We start from the raw sequence: 18,794 nt of genomic DNA on the forward strand, positions 1-18,794 counted from the left end.
TTTTTTTCTCTCTTTCGAGGAAAGAGTTTCAGCGGAAGCTTCACTGTTGACGTCATCTCGGCGTATTCTCGGCTCTCTTATCCTTCCATGTGCCCGACGTCATCTTGATATCAAATACACAGAAATTCTTTTCCGCTCAGGTTGGATCTGAGATAAAATTGCTGCTGAAAATGTTTCCTTCATCACAAAGAGTAATTCCATCGAGCGTACACAATGTGTAGTTTACTCTATGTTCACCCAATGGTCATACTTCTAAACAAAACATCCCCGTGCTGATCCCGAGTCTCGTCCGGTCTGGCCCCATCGGCCCAGTCTCGGCCTGTATCGGTTATCAGCCTTCGGCCACACGGAGCTTCTGTCCACAGGCATCATTGGCCACGATCAACCGATGCCGAGACAATATCCATCACACTTCTACTAATAGACTACTAATAGTAAATAGGATCCGAGGAAAGCGAACCAATAGTTGCTCCTTACACCCGTAGGGCTTTTGTTGCTCCAGGTACCTGAAACTCAACATTCACCTTTACGCGGAAGTGGCAAGGCAGATTAGCACAATGCAAGAGGATTAATTTCAATAAGACATAATCATTGATCAACCGGATTTCCCTAAGTAAAGTACAGTGAAAGTACAAAATGAATAGCAACCCATATGTGATCCATCCCTAATCCCTTACACCAATCCGGAAGAGATCTCGTCCGTGGGGTCCTTGAAAGCCGGGGAACCGCCGCAGCGAGGATGAACCCCAGTGCCTGTCTGCCCCAGGCTGCGTTTCCCCCGGCAAGCCAAGGACCACTCTAGCCGAGATCCAAGAAGCGACAAACCCATTCGTGTAAGCCATTGAACATATTCGCTGGTCATGCAGGTATCAGATCCACTGCCCTCGAACAAAATAAAAAAAGAAAAACCGTATAGAAAACAGAATTGATAAACCACGGCACGTGGAAGAAAAAGTGAGAATGGGAAAGAGATATCCTGCCCATGACTCTTCCCATACCGACGCCAGGGATATCTGGATATGATTTCATGTGCAAAGATTCATTCATGTCAGGAGAGACTCCATCCTACATAGGTCATCTGTCTTAATTTCGAACGTCCCTCTCCAACCAGGACACACTCCCAATTACTCCTCCTTATTGGAATCAGAAGCGTTCTGTTCAGCGTCAGCCATCTCCGTGTCTTCTTTGTCATCCTTCTTATCCGAGCTGGGCGCCTCTGGAGCAGGGGCACTCTTCTCGGAATCGGTGCCCTTGACCCACGAACGGAAACGCTGATTCATCTCATCCACCTGATCCTTGCTAAGACCGTGCGCCCACGTGGGGTTATTGACGAATCGCTCAGTGAACCGATCGTGACGCCTTTCCTTAATAGCCGCTGCTTCCTTGGCAATTTCCTCCGCCGACTCATCCGGGGGAGCGCTCGGACGCCACCACCAATCGTAGCTACCGGGCTCGTACAGAATATGGTAACTGTTGGCGCAGATTCGGATGATGAGACCATCCTGGTGCACAAGTGGGCGGTAATAGCGATTGTACTCTTCTTCCTGTTCGAGCTTAGGCGGTAGGTTCCGCTTAAGGAATGGCATGCGCAACTGAGAGAAAGGCACGCCTTCTGTTGGGTCACGCATGGTGTAAGCGGAGACGTAGTACGACCACCGCGCTTCCTGACTCAACTCCTCGTTTTCCAAGGTAGCGTCCTCAGGGGTCAAAAGTTGCACCGTAGTCTTTTTGGTATTCGGATGCTATAAAGGACACTCTGTTAGAGACAGCTTCAATAGATTCTTCGAGCTAGTCCGTGAACTTACGTAACTAATGCGGTAGATGTCGCCATCCTTTACCAGCCTTTCAACTTGCTTGCGATACTGGATCTCTTGGTTGTGAGTGGTCTCCTCCCTGTCCCGTTCCTTGAAGAAAACGTTAATGATATCGGAGCTGCGGTCTTTCGAGTCGCCGTTGAAGATGGCGCCGGCAAACTTTGAGATACCAGCAAACATCTTCTCCAGGTTGTACAGCTGATAGCCACTTCGTAAGTAATAGCGACGGAGAGTCTCCTCCAAGTGGGAGGACTCCATATCCCCTTTTATGACTTCTTCGCACATGCGGACAATCTGTTGGTACAGGTTCGCTTTCGGATCGCAGTCATAGAAGAAATCAGTAGGGACTTTGTCGATAAGACCGAGTTCCTGAGCAGGCTTGGCCATAAGGGCGCGGCGCACATCCTCATGAGCATCCTTTTCGTGTAATTTGATGCGAAGCAAGCGCGTATAGAGAATCTCAAACGTGCGGAAGAAGCAATAGATATTCAAATTGGCGTACAAGTGATGCTGTTTTTTCTCATATGACTCATTGAGGGTGTATTCCCGTGCCAGATTGAAATTGCCCTGGCCGGGGTGCTCCATCCACTTCAGTTCGGCTACATCGAAAGTCTCGGTAGGGTCCGGAACAGGTGTCGATGGGACCAGAACTGCATCTGGAGTGCCATCACGGCTGGCAGGGTTGCTTCTGCTTCCTTCTTTCTCGGTCCGATTGGCCTTCTCGCTGCGACGCTCTAGAACATCGCGCAAGAGGTCCATCTTCTTGCCATTAAGGCCTTTGCGACTACGAGGAGTCGAGGACTCTTCCGCAACCAGACTCTCATCATCAGCCTCGTCAGTCGGAGAGGTACCCGTGGAAAGCTCGTTCATGTACACATGGAAGGTATCACGATCCATGCCAAAGAACATGGGGATGAAGTCCTTGATAAATGTCATAACCTTCTGGGGGTCAGCTCCGAACCCAGCAGAGTTGCGGTCGATGAAAGTCAGAAGTAAGTGAGTAGCGTCGATTAAGACTGCCGGATCATCAAAAGTGAGCTCGAACTGGTGTCTGGGGACCTGGAACCCGCTCTTGCGCAGATTTCTGCTCTCCTCAAACTTATTTTGAATTTCATTCTGAATGTGTTTCGCCACAAACAGTTTCTTGTCCGTTCCTTTGCTAGCGATAGCTTGATGGTCAAGACTCCGCCAATAAGCCTTCTGCATCTGCTCGCGCCATATCTTATCCCATTCACGCTGACTAGCTTTCCACTCCTCGCATTTTTGCTTCAGGCGAAACAACACGATGGGTAGGACATGACAGGGTCTCTCAAACATCTCGCGGATAATCTTGTCACCAAGTTGTCTGTCATAGATCTTCTTGATCACGCGTTGGTAGATCGCCTCGCTCTGGCCACCGAGGCCAGGAGGAAGCTTGAAAGCAGCCCTCTCCGCTTCGGACATAACGAGGAACTGCTGGACAATAGGTTCAATCAGCTGGATAGTGCGAGTGCAAGCCTCAATGTGATGGTCATAGTCATGTCTGTCTTCTTCGATACGGTGTAGTGCATCTTCGTACTGATTCTTTCGGTGGGCCACGAAACCAGAATCTTCAGATGCCCAAGTGGGATGAGAAGCCCATTCATCGTTCAAAACACTATAGCACAACTGATCACGGCCGCTGCAAGGCTTCTGCCGCTCCCGCTTCGGAAGAAGGCGATAGCTAGGTCCCAAAGAGCGGCAATGGGAGAGATTAACAAGTCCGGGCTCTTGCTTCGGCTTGGACTCGACAATCTTATCTTCAGGCTCTTCAACGTGCATAAACCGCTTGAACCACGCCATGAGTTCCGGGTTGGAGCCAATATACCCAGCAGCCCGTTTTACAAGCACATGCCGATCAATGAGATCAGTTGAGTAGAGATTGCAAAGCTTGAGGAACTCGCTGAATGTCTGCTTGTTACCGATGTATTTCTTAACACGATCGAAGAATGCGAATTCCTCTTGGGTAGGTGTAAGCGAAAACGTCGGTTGAATTGGCTCGGGCAGTGCAGGAACGAGAGTTGGCGAAACTGCCGGAGCTTCTGCTTGGCTCGGCTTTGTATGGTGAACCTTGGCTCTCTTGTTGGCATTGCCAGGCTGGAGCGTTGGTGGACGGCCCCCCTGAACATCACCCATTCGTGCAGCATCCGCACCTGTAGATGGCCCCGAGAGTGACGGACCCAGCGTTGATGGAGCTCCAGGCCCTGGTCGGCGCTTCTTCCCTTCTTTACCAGAGTCTTTAACATTGAACTGGCCGAGAGGTGGCATTTTGACATCACGGTTAGGAGTTTGGGATGGAAGAGCGTTAGCACTGGTATAACTGGGCTCTCCACGCACATTGCTCATGGGAGCCGCCTCCTCTGCCTGACGCGCTGCGGCCTGTTGCTTCGCATGGGCAGCGGATTCAGGCAGGAATTGTTTGAAGTCTTCCAATAGATCTGGCGCGGTATTGAACAACTGAGTCACTTGAGCGTAAACATCCTGGATAGGCTTTGACTCGCGCTGGTATGTCTGTAAGATCTCAAGGAACTGCTTGTATATTTCAGGGGCACTTGCGAAGCGGTTCTATTTGAAAGGTATATAACGTCAGCAAGGCGAAGGGTAGGCGGGATGGATAGGGACCATAAGACTAACCTTGATCTTGTTGACATAGCTGATTGCGTGGTTGAACTCCACAGGTCCACGTTTCAGGTCCGCCTGCGACGAGCCCTGAAGCATATTTGAACCGACGCCAGCCAGACTATTCATAGGCTGCGTTAAGCTGGGGTTTTGTCCTGAAGCGGGGGACACCTGCATGAGGGAAGGGCGGCCTAGACCCGCAGAGGCAGCAGAAGCTGCACCCTGAAGCTGCGATACACCCCGCTGGTCCTGTCCATGAGCCATAGCTGCTGCACCCGCCGCTGCTTGCTGCTCTTGTTGTGTGGGGTAGTCAAAGTGATGGTCTTGAGGCTGACCCTGTCCACCTTGCTGCCCAAACATACCTGGTCCCATCATACGAGATCCAGGAGAGTAGGAGCCAGGAAGGTTGCTTTGTTGCTGCTGGGGCTGGTGTTGCTGCCAGCCAGATCGAGATTGGTCAAAGAACTCTGGACGAGTATGAGGAGCCATCCCACCAGAGGGACCCAAATCGCCAGATGAATCCATCGAGTGGCGTGGGCGGGGGGGCATACTGATAGTGTTTGTGCCAGAGGGAGTGGTCACTCTGATGACGTCTGGGTTGTCATCTGTCCCACATTCGATTCTGTAACCAGGTGGCAGGAAGGTATTAAAGCCTTGAATGAGAGCAGGGTGACCATTAAAAAGTGTAGAGACACGTTGAATGACTCCAGGGGTATCGATGCTATTTCAGTCACTGTTAGTGAAACGTATTCAGTGAATACACTTGGATGACTAATACTCACGCTTGACTTTTGAAGTCTTTCATTATGTCAAGGAAACGGTTATATACATCTGGTTGATCAACGAATCGTACCTTAACCTGGTCCAAGTAGCTGAGTGCATCCTAATCACTAGTCAGTTAATCTGCCCCTCTAGGAATAACAAAGCCGATATGAATAAAAACAAAGGATACTCACGTTCAAGATCGGCTGTTGGCCCTGGGCAAGCGCAGCAACATTCCCCGGAATCTGAGGCCCAGATCCGTTGAATCCCATCATGGGCTGTCCTGGTGGCCCAGCAGGGTGCTGCTGCATGTATGACCTGGGAGTTCCCTCTCCATGTTGAATCTGTGGGCCATACATGGGACCGGGAGCGCCAGACGACTGCATAGACCCTTGGGGACCGTTGGGTGGATTCGATCCCAGGTTGGACAAAAGACCATTAGGGCCGTGTATGGAGTTAGGTACCTTCGACGCTACAGGCTGATGCAAAGGAATCGACCCCGTATGACTTTGAACCGGGTGGTGCTGCTGTTCCCGCTGTCGCTCCAGCTGTTGTCGCTCAAGTTGCTCGCGCTCACGCTGTTCACGCTCTCTGTGGGCCATCTCTTCCTGACGCTGTCTTTCGATCAATTCGCGCTCTCTCGAGTCTAGCTCACGCTCTCTGTTAATGGACTGAGGAGAAGGATGTTGCATCGCCTGGCCGATACCTGGTAGCGAATGCCCCGCGCTATGAGAGGGAGCAGAAGGATGCTGTCCATAGGCAGGAGGTTGATGTGGGCCGGCATGACCCTGGCTCAACTCTGCCAGCCCAGGAAGTGAGTGCCCTGCCGGTTGGCTCGCCGGATGGTAGGGGCCTGGCGCAGCAGACAAAGTAAGTCAATAAACCAATACACACTGCAAGCATTGTGGGAATGTGGCATAGAAGGGGGATTCTAACCAGCTGGTGGAAGAACCGGTCCGGTAGGCTGCGACGATGGACCTTGTTGAGGCGGTGGATTCTGACTATTTAGGGACACCACCAAATCAGTACGTTCCCATCTCCAAAGTGCATGCTTCAATGTCACTTATAGAATTTGTCTGAGATCACTCACCTGAAGGAGCCGAGAGGGCGAGGTTGTTGGTTCATTTGATCCATCCCCGGGTGCGATGGCAGGCCGCCCGGGTGCCAGTTATCATTCCCAGAGGAGTTCATGATCTGTGCATGAATAAAATGCTAGAAACAGTTTCTGACTTTATGATCTAATTAAGAATGGGGTATAAGTCTGAAGGTGAGTTGTGGGGCCGCTGATATCTTCAGCCTAAGCTCTTGATCTGTTATTCCTTTTCGCACGGTTGAGTACTCTTTCTCCAAGTCATTTCACAGCGACATCACTGTGTTGGAGACTGTGTTAACCACACAAGCACAACACAGACAAAGTAATAACGAGTACAAGACCCAAGGTAGCTATACCAGGAAGGCAAACACAGGGAATAAGGAGGTAAAAGAGACTGTTCAAGCCAGCAAGCGGCAGACTTGATTGGAAATGATGGTTTGCGCGCGACCGATCACGGCTCCTCCCAGAGAGAAGGCGGAGAGGGACTTTGACTACGCTAACCCTTTTTAATCTATAGCGCCTCTCTTTCGCACTATCCTTTTTCCGTAGTTTGCATTCACAGCCCGACAAACCGTTGATTGGCTCACGCAAAGGCGGGATCAGCAGTGCCAGGGACTGCCTCTCAAGCCTTAGAGCCTAAAACCTCCGACGTCATTGACTGATAAATCCGGCGACATGTCGAGTCTGGATCCAGCAAACTTGGCCTTGACAGTCATCTACTAAATGATTGTCGCTAACTATCTACTACAAAACTCAAGGCATTGTTCCTCTTATAGGGCCGATTGAACTGTTTTAGACATTCCATTTTCTATTACTTATCAATCGGCGCACACACGATCTGGCATCGCGGGAGGATCTTTAACAGTAACAGCCCTGGCCTTAGAGATGGACAATCGTACCCACAAGTAGACCAAAGGGATAGAGTAGTTCAAAGCCCATAGATTCATTATCTACTCGGTAACCCTAGGTATCTAGACACCGAACCCAATTCAAGCCAGACCATCAAATTGTCCTGCTCTAGCTGTAGCCAATACCAGAATTAGCCGGATCGGCGATATGGTTAGGGCCAGGGCCCCTTGCTCCTCGTCACTAAATGGGTGTGTTGCACCCATAACTGTTCAAAGGGTAGACAGAACTGGGCAAGAAACGGAAAGGATGCCCTTTGGGGGCTCCACGTCTTTCTCTATGACATCCCATTATAACGCCCCCAAATGAACCATCAAGAAATCACCAAGTCCCACTGTAAAGTAAAAGAACGAAACGGACACATCATCAGAGCGTTAAAGCGGTGGGGAGTTAGAGAATAGGTTAGGTTGGGTTGGCTCCCGGCGGCGAAGGCACGGCCAAATTCCAACAAAGGGGTGGAAAAGGGTAGAAGGAAAATCTGAACCTGAACTGGCAACTTAAATTTTGGTACTGCGGATGCTGCTGCTAGTATCCTCTTTTCTGTTTTATAGTTTGTTTCATGCATGATTTGCCCGAAATTGACATCCTGTCCACTTATGAATATGAACCATCCCGTAGCGTACTTACAATGCGGAGAAAACAAAAAGCTATTAGGTTGCAAAATGTCAGCATATAGACAGCGATAAGACAGAGATACGGTACAGAAGTCACTTACGTTGTTAGTAGCAGCAATAGCAATACTATCCTCATAAGGATGCCAGCTCATGTGTAAGATCTTCTTGTTAAAGTCGATCTGATCTGCGTCGGTCTCCTTCTTCATCCGGCTGCCAGGACCACCAGGGCTTCCAGCTCGGGTATTTCCCTTCTTGCCATTGGCACCCTTGTTCATCGGCGTTGGCACGCCAACCTTCTTTGCTTTGAACGCCGATTTATCCGCCTGCAACACAATCTCGGTCTCCTTGGCAGGATCGGTAGGGTAGATCATAAAGTTGTTGTTGTAACTTCCAGTCATGACATTCTCTGCGTCCCCTGAGAAGACCACTTCGAACTTGTCAAAGATACTATCATTCTCATAAGTGTCACACAGGCGTGGCCGCAAATGTTCGTGGATGGGAATCGTCTTCACTGGTTGGCGCTCCATGTTGACATCCCAGATTTTAACAGTGAGGTAGTCCCTGGACACGATATAGCGACCATCATGCGAAAAACGTACGTCGGAAATCGAAGAAATAATTTCAGAGAAGAATGAGCGGGAGGAGGCATCCTCCTCCTGTTCGAAAACTATACAGTAAGGATAGAGTCAGTCCGGGGCGGGCTTTGACCAGAATGTCATCACAGAGACACCTACGTTTATGGTGTTCATCACACAGCGCCCGCTGTCGCATGTCGGCAAGCTTGATTGTGCCTTTCGAGCTGGCGTACATAAACCAATTGCAGCTGGTCGGGTGGAACTCCGCAGCCGTAATCACTTCCGTCAGCTCCTCCATGTTTGCGGGTTTGATATCGACAATGTTGAAACTCTGGTCTTGAATATTAAGGTTCCACAAATTGATTCGGAGGTCATCACTACTAATAAAAGTTTCTCCGTCGCTGTTGACGGAGATGCTGTTTATGTGGTATGCGTGTGCATTTGCATATGTCCTTCGAGGCACGGCTGCCACAACGGTATCATGGTGCGTCATCCGCGGAAGCTTCAACATTGATGGATCCTTGAAAGACAAACGAGGGGCGCGAGGCGCCCCTCCACCCCCAACGCCTGCGGGCGTAAGCTCAGTCGAGAGGTTATTTTCTGCAACGACCTTCAGCGACTTGTCGAACACCTTCCAGAGTTTTATCGTTTTGTCATTTGTCGAGAGAAGAAAATGAGACGAGTTTGATCGTCTGCACCACTTAATCTTGTTGATCTTCTCCTCGATCTCTAGTGATTTCAGATAGTCGAATTCTGGCTCGTGGGACTGGAACTCGGTGTGAAATTTATACTCGCATGTTTTTTTCTAAGCAATCGGTTAGGACCTTCTACCTGTGGAGAGTAATATTGCAGGGAAGTTGGTACCGTCTCATTCCGCTCAAACAATACTACTCTCCCACCCTTATCTCCTGTAGCAAGATAATTTCCGGTATGATCGAACTCGACAGTAGAAATGATATCCGCTAGAGGGAGAAGCCGTGTTAGCAGCTATAAAATAAGATCCGCTATCAAGAAGGCGATGTTTCGGTACATCCAACTCTATGCGTTGAAGGTGTTATACATACCTTCTGTGATATCTTCCACGTCGCCCTTGTCACCAAAGCATCTAGTAAAGCCAATTAGCATTTCCATATCACCTCGGATAGGCTGGCCACTGCGACTGAAAAAGCCTTCCGGACCCTTGTGGCAGAGAGACCAGCGGGAAAGATGGTTACATCATCGGCGGGACAGCTTCCCAACGACCACAGTAGGGAAGACAGAGGGCCTAAACTCACTGTGTGAACTTCCAGGTAGGTGTACCTGGATCCCTGTCTACCATTTTCTTTCAATAAACCACCCTTCTCTGGGGCAGCTGGCCAACAAACAATACTCGTGGAAGCAGTGGGTGGATCGGGATGTCAAAGAGCGGGGCCACCAGAAACTGGCGTCGTTACTGTGGGATAAGGAACAAGTCTTTTCCGCGGTCGTCGTCTATGTAGCTTTCCGCGACCAAGAGGATCGAAAGTGAGTACGATGACAAAGTGACCTCCGGTTCCGATTTAGGAGTGGAGATAAGAGAGGATGGGGTGGTCGTCAGATAGGGCCGCAACGTCAGACAAGGCCGGAGCTGATGCAGAGATCGATCTTAGTGAATTGCAGGCTGGAGAAGACAAAGGATTGACAGCCTGTGCTGACGAAACCAGAAGGGCGGGGAACGATGGGAAGGATTTTCCAGTCCTTTTCTTCTCTGCAGCGTCTCTAATTGATTTTCGTGGTTGATCTTTTCTGCAAAAAGCGAAGAAAGGGCACTGATAAAGCAACCACCACAGCCACAACCACAAACTAACCACCTTTTTCAGAAGAGGAGAGTAGTTGAGAAAGAAAGTGTGGGGGGGAGTTGTTGCAGAGACGGGAAGGATGATGGGAGGAGGTAAGGTGTTTGGATTGAGGTGAGGGCGGTATTGGAAAGTACCGTCCGGTGGTGGTGGTTTGTGGTGGGGAGAAGATTGAGTGAGGGAGTGGCTGCCCGTGAACCCACGCAACGACCCAACGCAACCCACCCGCACCGCCAACTGGGCGCTGACATCAACACACTACTACTGGTAACCCTTCCAATGTACTCCTGCTTCTTTCTACCAACAGAAATTCCTCATATCTACCTATTCATACTCGGGTTCCCCAAATGTCCGTGGGAACTATGCATAACAAGGACTTTATGTCATTTGGCTCCGCTTAAAGAAATTGAGTACAAAATCCTCACCTTGCGTCACCTTTTGGTCAAAAAGTGGATTCGCATTCTTTTCTGTTTATTGATCATGCTTCCGATGCTGGTTTCGGAGTGAATCATCGTTCGCATCACGTGACCTATATATAGAAGAATCTCATCTGCTACTGACCTCATCAACGAAAGCGTCTTTACTTCAACCTTACTAGGATTTATGTTTCTGAACTTAACCATTCATTATTTCTACATCAGGAGTACGGCTCCATCATGAAAGCAGCTTGCACATAACTGTAGCTTTCATGTCTAATACGCCTATAGTACATACATCCAGTACATGGAGCGAAATATAACAGCAATTGCATCAACTGCTGTAGCGACAATTCATCATTGAAATCATGAACACTAACAAGTGAACAGGACAGTATCATCATTCGAACAAAAATGGCATAATTGGCTGCTATCTAGTGGGTTAGCTACAAGGCTGTTTAGAATAGCCATACTAACTTTCTATCTATATATCCATGAAATATATCTGAGGACCTCAGGCTGCGTCATTTTACTACGAAGATGCAACGAGTAAAAGCTACAATCTTTTTTAAACGAAATAAGTCCCTATTCCCACCCGACCGCCAAAGACCACGCATCGAATTCCATACGCCGGTTCAACCTATCTTTCGTCACATGCTATTTCTGTCCAACCGACGAAACTCCATTAAGCCGAACAGACAAGCTTAACTTCTTCCAGGCCATATACTTTATCTACAAACCATACACGATCGACCATCTCTTCTATCGAGCATTCCCCCCCTCCCTTAATCCCCCCAGGAATTTTAGCTCTGATAAACAACACCTAATAACGCCCGTCTCATAATTCTTTCCCGTCCCTCTCGAAACCACAACCCCACACTAGTACAACCCGAACCATGACGGAAGACAAGAAGCGGGGCACCGACAATAACCATAGCAATGACGACCCCTCCAACAAATCCCCCAATCCCGCCAAACCAAGTGACAAGAACAACTCAAACACCCCATCCCTCGCAAGTCGCATCCAAAGCTCAGCCTCAGGATTAGCCCGGCAAGCCTTCTCCGCCCCCGGTTCATCAGGCGATGCAGCGCAGTTCCTCACGACCGGTAGTAAAGCCGGCAGCACCACCACATCCTCATCCTCAGCCCTAGCAGCCGCAGAACAATACAGTCAAGTTTCCGGACCCTCCGCCCCATCATCGGCGGGGGCTCAATTGCGTGATAGCAATGCGGGGACGTTCCGCTCAACAACTACACCCCAACAGGGTGGGTTCGAGATTCCCCATCTGACGGAGGAGGAGTTCGCGCAAGCAGGCAACGATTTCCTAGAGCCATCTACATCCACCTCGACTATAGACAAGGGAAAGAGAAGAGCGACGGAACATTTTTCTTCAGCCACACACCACCACGCCTCAGAACCAACCGATGGCTCAGCAGTCATCTCCCTCCTCTCAGACAGAAACTTCGATCCCACATTTCCGCACGACCCCACCGAAATAATCGAAACAGAACTCTCGCCCCCTCAACAACTCACACCAGCAGAGATCCAAATGCTCGAGACCTTCCGCCGCCATATGCCTGCCCAACCGAACACTTCCTCTCCATCTACCCACCGTCTCACGTCTGCTAGTCTCGTCCCGGAAATTGATACAATCTTAGATAGTGCTCCTGCGCAGACGGATGCAGATGCCGCTGCCTTAAGGGATACTGTTTTGGCTAGTTTGCCAGGGTCGGAGGATTGGGTTGACGTGGAGGAACGTTATCATGATGAGGTGTGGGGTTGGTTGAAACCTACTTTGGAGGCTGCTGCTAAAGAGCTGGAGGTGAAGAAGGAGGATCAAAGGGGAGAGGACGGACCTGCTGTGCAGCGGTTGAAGATGGTTTTGACGCATATGCGGGCAAAACTCTAGGGGCTTGGTTGGGGAGGGAGATCTGGCGGTGGTCATGTACTGTATATCCATACACTGGTCTTTTGTACAATATGTATCCTGTACCGAGGTTGCTGGTAAAGTAGTAAATAGAGCATTTTATGAGATTACAAGATATGGGGAACGCTCAAGATGAGAAATGTTACGTGGTGAGAAGGTAGTTTGAAATATTCAATTGTACTATCGTACAGACTAAACACGAAAAGACGGGGAGCTTGCCCCGTATATCATCACAAATGATCATGGTAATAATAAATGACAAACGCGGAGAAAAGGGTATGTATCAAGAACTAGCTGTGTCGAAAATTTTCTCTGTCCAAAATGTATCGTTCCCATTCTATTGCACAATCTAAAGCTCGAGGCTGGGGGTCTGACCCTTGACGCGGCCGATGACAATCTGAGCGGCATACTTGGGGATGACTTCGTCATCGTGAAGCATGGCGAATTCTTCGGTGGCATCACGGCCCATGAAGTTGAAGAGAGCGTTAGCGCCACCAGGGTGCTCATCCAGCCAGTTGGTCACATCCAGGACGACACCCTTGACGACGATCCACAGGTCGTCCTTCTTGTTGTGCTTGGCAACTTCTTCCATGGTGTATTCGGTCTCGGGGATCTCGAACTTCTTGGGATCATTGGCCTTAGCGGTGGAAGAAGCACCTGCCGGGGTAGCGCTAGCCTTAGCAGGCTCAGTAGCAGCAGCAGGAGTTCCAGCACCTGCGGGAATCTGAGCACCACTGCCAGCAGCGCCGCTCCATTCGACGGAGATCTTTCCTGGAGTAGACGGATCGATGTGAAGAGAGATCTGGCCCAGGCGCTGAGAAGCGCTGGAAGCACCTCCAGAGACCAGCTTCTGGAAGAGGTGCTGGCTGGCGCTGTCACCAGCAACGCGACCGTAGACAACACATCCCAGGAGAGAAGAACCACCGAGACGGTTGGCACCGTGGACACCACCAGCAAGCTCACCACAAGCATAGAGACCCTCGAAAGGCTGCTTCTCCGAGTTCAGAACCTCGGCGTGCTCGTTGATCTCGATACCACCCATGGTGAAGTGCAGGACAGGCTCCATCAGAGCCACGTGGAAGGTGTCGTTAATGTCGAAGGGCATGTTGTGGAAGAAACGCTTGCCCCAAGGATCCTTCTGCTTGCCATCAGCGATAGCATTGTATTCCTGGAAGGTCTTCTGAAGGGCAGCTTCGCCGCAGCCGATCTCCTTAGCCAGTTCCTTGCCGGAAATCTTCTTCATGAGACCACGGCCAGAGTAGTGGCGGGTGTGGAAGTCCAAAACGTTGGATGCCTTGCTGTTCAGGACGAGGCGAATGGGCCACTTGCCCTTCTCCTTCTCCTTCCACATCTGGCCCGAGACATAGTCACGGTGACCGAGCTCATCGGAGAACCGCTGGCCATCGGAGTTTAGGAGAAGACCACCCTCACCACGGAGAGCCTCAGCAGCAAGGAACTTGAACTTGGCGGTCGGGTCCTTGGGGTCAACGAGACCCGTGGGGTGGACCTGGACCTTGTCCATGTCGATACCGTTGGCACCAATTTCCATCAACATCTTCTGACCATCACCAGTGGCGTGAGTGCCGTTTGTGCTGGACAGACCGAAGGTGTCGGGGCGGTGCTGCTTCAGAAGCGAGCCATCGCCAAAGTCTGCGGCATAGCCACCAGTGGCCAAAATGACGATACCGTCGGCGGTGTGTGTCTCGCCATCATACTCATAGGTAACACCAGTTACGGTGTTGCCAGTCTTGTTGACAGAGATGACGCGGGCCTTCTTGACAATCTGTACACGCTCGGGCTCCTTCTCGGTGAGCTCTTCTAACCGTTGCATGAGGGCGTAGGTGATGGCCATGCCAGGGAATTTGGCATCATGACCACGGTGTGTGCGGGGCTGGGAGTGACCACTGCGACAGCGTTAGAATATCGAGTTTATCATATTCACCGGATTGTATCACTTACCCGAGACGAGAAACAAGGGTGAGATCGAGGTTGAAAACATCCATCAGCCATTCTACAGCGGCTGCGGACTTGTATGTGAGGACCTTAATGAGTTCTGGGCGGGCCTTGTCTCTGGCGGATTTCAGGGTGTCTTCGTAGAAGGTCTTGACGCTGTCCTGGATGCCCAGGTCGACCTGAGTGCGAGTAAGGGCGCCATTGATACCCGAAGTAGCTTTGGTGGAGTTGCCACCGAAGAAAGCTATGGGAAGTCAGTCGCGATCGCTTTTTCGACGCTGATTTGCGATAATATTGATCGTAGTGCCATATGCATGAGCATAACATACCTTGCTTATCTAAAACGAGGACATTTCCACCGTTAAGGTAGACGGTGTGAGCGGCGGAGAGACCGGACACTGAGAGACGAGGTAATGGTCAGCAAATTGCGGGGAAAGCTTGGTTAGTAGATCGATCACTCACATCCACCGCCGACAACAATTACTCTGGGGGCGGGAGCCATTGTGAAAGAAATGAAGTATAGGGAGAAATAAGTCTAAAGAAAGGACGAGGAGGAATAAGGTCTGAGGAGAAGAAAAGAATCGGGGAGAAAAAGGACGAGACAGGGAGATCTTAAAGCAGTTCTCAAGGACCACAAGATCCGGGGGGAGGAGTTGGATTGGGTAAGGTTCAGAAGCCGACAATGCTTTTCGGCCGAGGCTCATCGCTCGAGAGAATGTCCCTGTACCGTACTGGTACCGTTTCGCTATCCATGGACCGCTTCCTTCCCAGGCAGGAACCGCGTTTCCTCGGTGGTAATTACTATACATCCATACCGTGCTGAATGAAAAGACGGGGAAAGTGGTCCCTCCTTAGTAAAGGGTTATTACACCGATTCTGGTTTGTCCACCAAACTGGAGATCTGTTGACCCATTTGGCGGACCTTGATGTCTATTGTGGGTAAAGGCTTAAATGTTATCAACTTTGAGAGTCAACTCTGAGTATAGGTATCAAAAAGGTACAGAACATGTTCTAAGGTTCTCTCTTTTTTTTTCCCCCAGTAGCAGGGATAAGAACCCTTCACATGCTTCAAATCGATACTGTATATGTATGTATGCATGTATTTATTTAGTTCCATAGTAGTAGTAGTCATCAGTCGTCCAGGCCCTGCAAGCTAAACCATCAGGCGTTGTCCTCTCACTGTCTCTGCCCCCCCATGACACCACTTATTTTCACATGTCCGAGCCCTCTCAGCAAATGAGAGGGCAAGCTTAAGTCAGCGGAACGTCATGTTTCACCTGATGATCATATTTCTTCACTTCTTATTGCTCAAAGCTTAGAGATCTGCTAAGGACAAGATTTACCCGGGGTACGAATTGTCTGTCCCCTTTTGCGAGTCTGTATGCCCTGTTCCGTGTGATCCATTTTAATCAAGAGTATACCCAAATACCATATAGATATCCACAACATAGAAAAGTCCACTATAAGAACTACTAGACAAGAACTCTCTATCCCCAAGTTGTCATATTGACTAGTACCCCAGGGAATGGGCCATCCCCAGACCCGTAGACGGGAGGATCGGTGGCGGATTACCCCATACCCAAACCTTTCCCTTGCCTATTGTAGAAGTACCTCGGACCGAGACATCTTAAGGTTGTCCGCCAATTTCCAGCCAGCTTGTGCACTAAAGATATGAATGGGTCCAAGTAGCATCAGGCCATATTCATAATAAACACCCCTTTTCTCTACCTACTCCCGTACCTCCCTTTTTCTTTTTTTGCTTCAGCTCAACATTCCCTCTTGCTCTTGACAGCTTGGGCCGCCGTTACTGTCGGCTATTGATCACGTGCATACTCCGGCTATTGACATTCCTGGTTGCTCTGCCAATAGGAGCGGGGTTCTCAATTGCCGCGCCAGTGGAATGACACAATAGGTACCGCGGGCCCCGGTCCGTTAACTGAAATTGCTGATTTGGGCCGGTGAATAGCCGATGGACAGTAGCTGTACCTTGCTCCAGGTCAATCTAGGAACTGTTTCAGTCTTATATACTTGCTTCTTCATGTTGTCGGATTAAGCTACTGTCTAGTTGTATTCTGTATTACTACGTATTACTGTTGTACGCTGTAGCTGGACGTAAGTATGGCTCGGTGGTATATATCCCGAAACGCAGCAGTGCTGGTCGGGAATCTCGGGGTATATGCCGAGTCGCAGATCCAAGTAATGGCGGTACAAAGAGTTTTGCGTCAACATTTCGGGGGTTGTTCACGCGATTTTACTATTCACTATCCCGAGTAACTATGTAGAAGTTCATGGAAACAATCTTTACTCAATCATCATTATTTGGGCGATTATCGCTGCGACGAGCCGAACTATATACAATGACTACTACTTATGAGACCCAGGTTATATGTACGTCATGATTCATTAATCCATCCAGGTAACGCTCTTGGTTACCAGAAATTCTTCCAGGCCTTGAGCGGCATTGAACCGGCCCCATCCGCTGTTCTTGACACCGCCGTGTGGCAAGGCGGGTTCGTCGTGAATGGTCATACTGTTGATGTGGACAGCGCTACAGCCCATCAGTATGGATTTCAAGGCACACGGCTGAAGACCTGACTAGACTTACCCAGATTGAATCCGCTTGGCCATAGCCAATCCCTTGCGCAAGTCCTCGGTGAATACCGAAGCTGACAGGCCATATCCACTACTGTTTGCGACCCGGATGGCCTCTTCATCGCTGTCGACCACCATGCACGCTGCCAATGAGGCGAACGCCTCCTCCTGCCAAACCTTCATATCTTCCCTAACGCCACCAAGGAGGACAGGGGCCATGCGAACGCCAGCCTCGGGTTGAGCCTCCAACGTCTGGTTTGCGGATCCGTGGATTAAATGGGCACCACTCGATAAGGCGTCCGAGATTAGACGCTCAACTCGTGCTTTAGAGGCCACATTGACCAGAGTTGGAGGTGGAGAGGATGGGTCGAGGTTCGAGTTCAAAGCGCTCTTGAGTGCTTCCATAAATGTCGACGCAATGGAGGAGTGGACGAGGATCCGATCTGTGGCCATGCAGATCTGACCAGACTGCGGGGTGTTAGAAGGAAACAGGAGCGTCTACGGGAAGCATCAGGGATCATACGTTTAAATAAGCTCCCGCCAATACGCCTTTGACAGCGGTTTCGATGTTCGCGTCTGCGCACACAATAGAGCTGTTCTTTCCTCCAAGCTCCATTAGGCACGGTTTAAGGTTTTGACCGCAGGACCGGGCAATCTGCCTTCCGACGGCTGTGCTTCCAGTGAAGTTGATCTTGCGCACAGCTGGGTGTTCGATCATTGTGTTGACTACCTGGGGGGCATCTTGGGGCCGACACGATATGAGATTCAGACAGCCGGCGGGTAAACCGGCATCTTCAAAAGCACGAGCAAGTGCCCAGTATGAGCATGGCGAGAGTTCGGAGGATTTCAAGATGGTCGTGTTGCCGGCAGCTAGCGCGCAGGCGGCGGAGCGGACACCAAAAACATACGGAGCATTCCTAGAGAGTCATTGATGAGCCGTGGACATTTTCACATGAAGAGCACTTGATCCAGACAGAAACATACCAAGGCACAATGCCCAAGATCACACCCATAGGCTCCTTATAAACAATAGCACTCTGGCCCTCTTCCTCTACGACGGGTACACTTCCGCAGATGGAGGTGATGCGCCCAGCAATATCCCTCAACATGCGAATCCCAAGCGGCACGATAAAGTACTGCGACGCTCCCACGTCCGCACCCATTTCTGTCCGCATATACTCCGCATTTTGAACCAGGCGACTTTCCAGGATATCGGCTGCCTTGAGTAAGATATCCCGCCGAACGGTGGGTTTGGTCTGCGACCAGGCTGGGAAGGCTGCCTCGGCGGCCTCAACAGCACGGATAGCATCCTGAGGAGAGGCTGAAGCTGTAGCCCAGCAGCGCTGGTTGGTGTACGGGCTGATGACGTCGAACGTAGATTCAGGCACCTCCTCCTTGCCATTGATAATCAAGGGTATTACCGAGGGAGGGGAGGAACTAGCTTCAGCGGTCATCGTGGTATAGATCGGGATTTGGTTGCAGAATAGGAGAATAGAAATCAAATCGACAGATACCGAAAGACAAAAAAAAAATTCAAGGTTCTATATATCCAAAACTACTAATTCTACGAAGTGGAGGGGCCTTGAATTTAATAGTATGAGGGGAGATGCAGCAGGCGCCACGGGTTAGTCTAGGCACTAGTACTGTTATACTACTAAAGACTAAGCCCCAATGGCCTTAGTAATCGCTG

General features: G+C 50.1%; 5 protein-coding genes across 5 annotated transcripts; 1 reads left to right on the forward strand and 4 right to left on the reverse strand.

Moving 5' to 3' along the window:
- Nucleotides 1–571: 571 nt before the first annotated feature.
- On the reverse strand, nucleotides 572–6,725 carry BDV27DRAFT_138008 (transcriptional regulator SIN3). The gene is made up of 8 exons (XM_032069126.1): nucleotides 6,304–6,725; nucleotides 6,150–6,214; nucleotides 5,920–6,066; nucleotides 5,408–5,859; nucleotides 5,234–5,334; nucleotides 4,467–5,172; nucleotides 1,806–4,397; nucleotides 572–1,742 (listed from the first exon to the last, which is right to left on the reverse strand). The coding sequence occupies exons 1-8, from the start codon at nucleotides 6,402–6,404 to the stop codon at nucleotides 1,125–1,127; spliced, it is 4,782 nt and encodes a 1,593-aa protein (XP_031921332.1). The 5' UTR covers nucleotides 6,405–6,725; the 3' UTR covers nucleotides 572–1,124.
- A 416-nt stretch (nucleotides 6,726–7,141) lies between these two features.
- BDV27DRAFT_138009 (protein phosphatase 2A regulatory subunit CDC55) lies at nucleotides 7,142–10,360 on the reverse strand. The gene is made up of 6 exons (XM_032069127.1): nucleotides 9,676–10,360; nucleotides 9,466–9,506; nucleotides 9,266–9,363; nucleotides 8,561–9,206; nucleotides 7,928–8,493; nucleotides 7,142–7,859 (listed from the first exon to the last, which is right to left on the reverse strand). The coding sequence occupies exons 1-6, from the start codon at nucleotides 9,717–9,719 to the stop codon at nucleotides 7,836–7,838; spliced, it is 1,419 nt and encodes a 472-aa protein (XP_031921333.1). The 5' UTR covers nucleotides 9,720–10,360; the 3' UTR covers nucleotides 7,142–7,835.
- Nucleotides 10,361–11,433: 1,073 nt separating this feature from the next.
- On the forward strand, nucleotides 11,434–12,665 carry BDV27DRAFT_71602 (uncharacterized protein). Its single transcript, XM_032077389.1, has one exon. The coding sequence runs from the start codon at nucleotides 11,528–11,530 to the stop codon at nucleotides 12,539–12,541; it is 1,014 nt and encodes a 337-aa protein (XP_031921334.1). The 5' UTR covers nucleotides 11,434–11,527; the 3' UTR covers nucleotides 12,542–12,665.
- Nucleotides 12,666–12,708: 43 nt separating this feature from the next.
- osm1 (putative fumarate reductase Osm1) lies at nucleotides 12,709–15,148 on the reverse strand. The gene is made up of 4 exons (XM_032069128.1): nucleotides 14,975–15,148; nucleotides 14,842–14,910; nucleotides 14,519–14,756; nucleotides 12,709–14,463 (listed from the first exon to the last, which is right to left on the reverse strand). The coding sequence occupies exons 1-4, from the start codon at nucleotides 15,012–15,014 to the stop codon at nucleotides 12,909–12,911; spliced, it is 1,902 nt and encodes a 633-aa protein (XP_031921335.1). The 5' UTR covers nucleotides 15,015–15,148; the 3' UTR covers nucleotides 12,709–12,908.
- A 1,685-nt stretch (nucleotides 15,149–16,833) lies between these two features.
- BDV27DRAFT_71614 (aldehyde dehydrogenase) lies at nucleotides 16,834–18,697 on the reverse strand. The gene is made up of 4 exons (XM_032077390.1): nucleotides 18,089–18,697; nucleotides 17,628–18,021; nucleotides 17,118–17,572; nucleotides 16,834–17,060 (listed from the first exon to the last, which is right to left on the reverse strand). The coding sequence occupies exons 1-4, from the start codon at nucleotides 18,556–18,558 to the stop codon at nucleotides 16,916–16,918; spliced, it is 1,464 nt and encodes a 487-aa protein (XP_031921336.1). The 5' UTR covers nucleotides 18,559–18,697; the 3' UTR covers nucleotides 16,834–16,915.
- Nucleotides 18,698–18,794: the final 97 nt, after the last annotated feature.

This window comes from Aspergillus caelatus (genome assembly GCF_009193585.1).
Source record: "Aspergillus caelatus strain CBS 763.97 unplaced genomic scaffold BDV27scaffold_348, whole genome shotgun sequence".
In the NCBI taxonomy this organism is placed as follows: Eukaryota; Fungi; Ascomycota; class Eurotiomycetes; order Eurotiales; family Aspergillaceae; genus Aspergillus; species Aspergillus caelatus.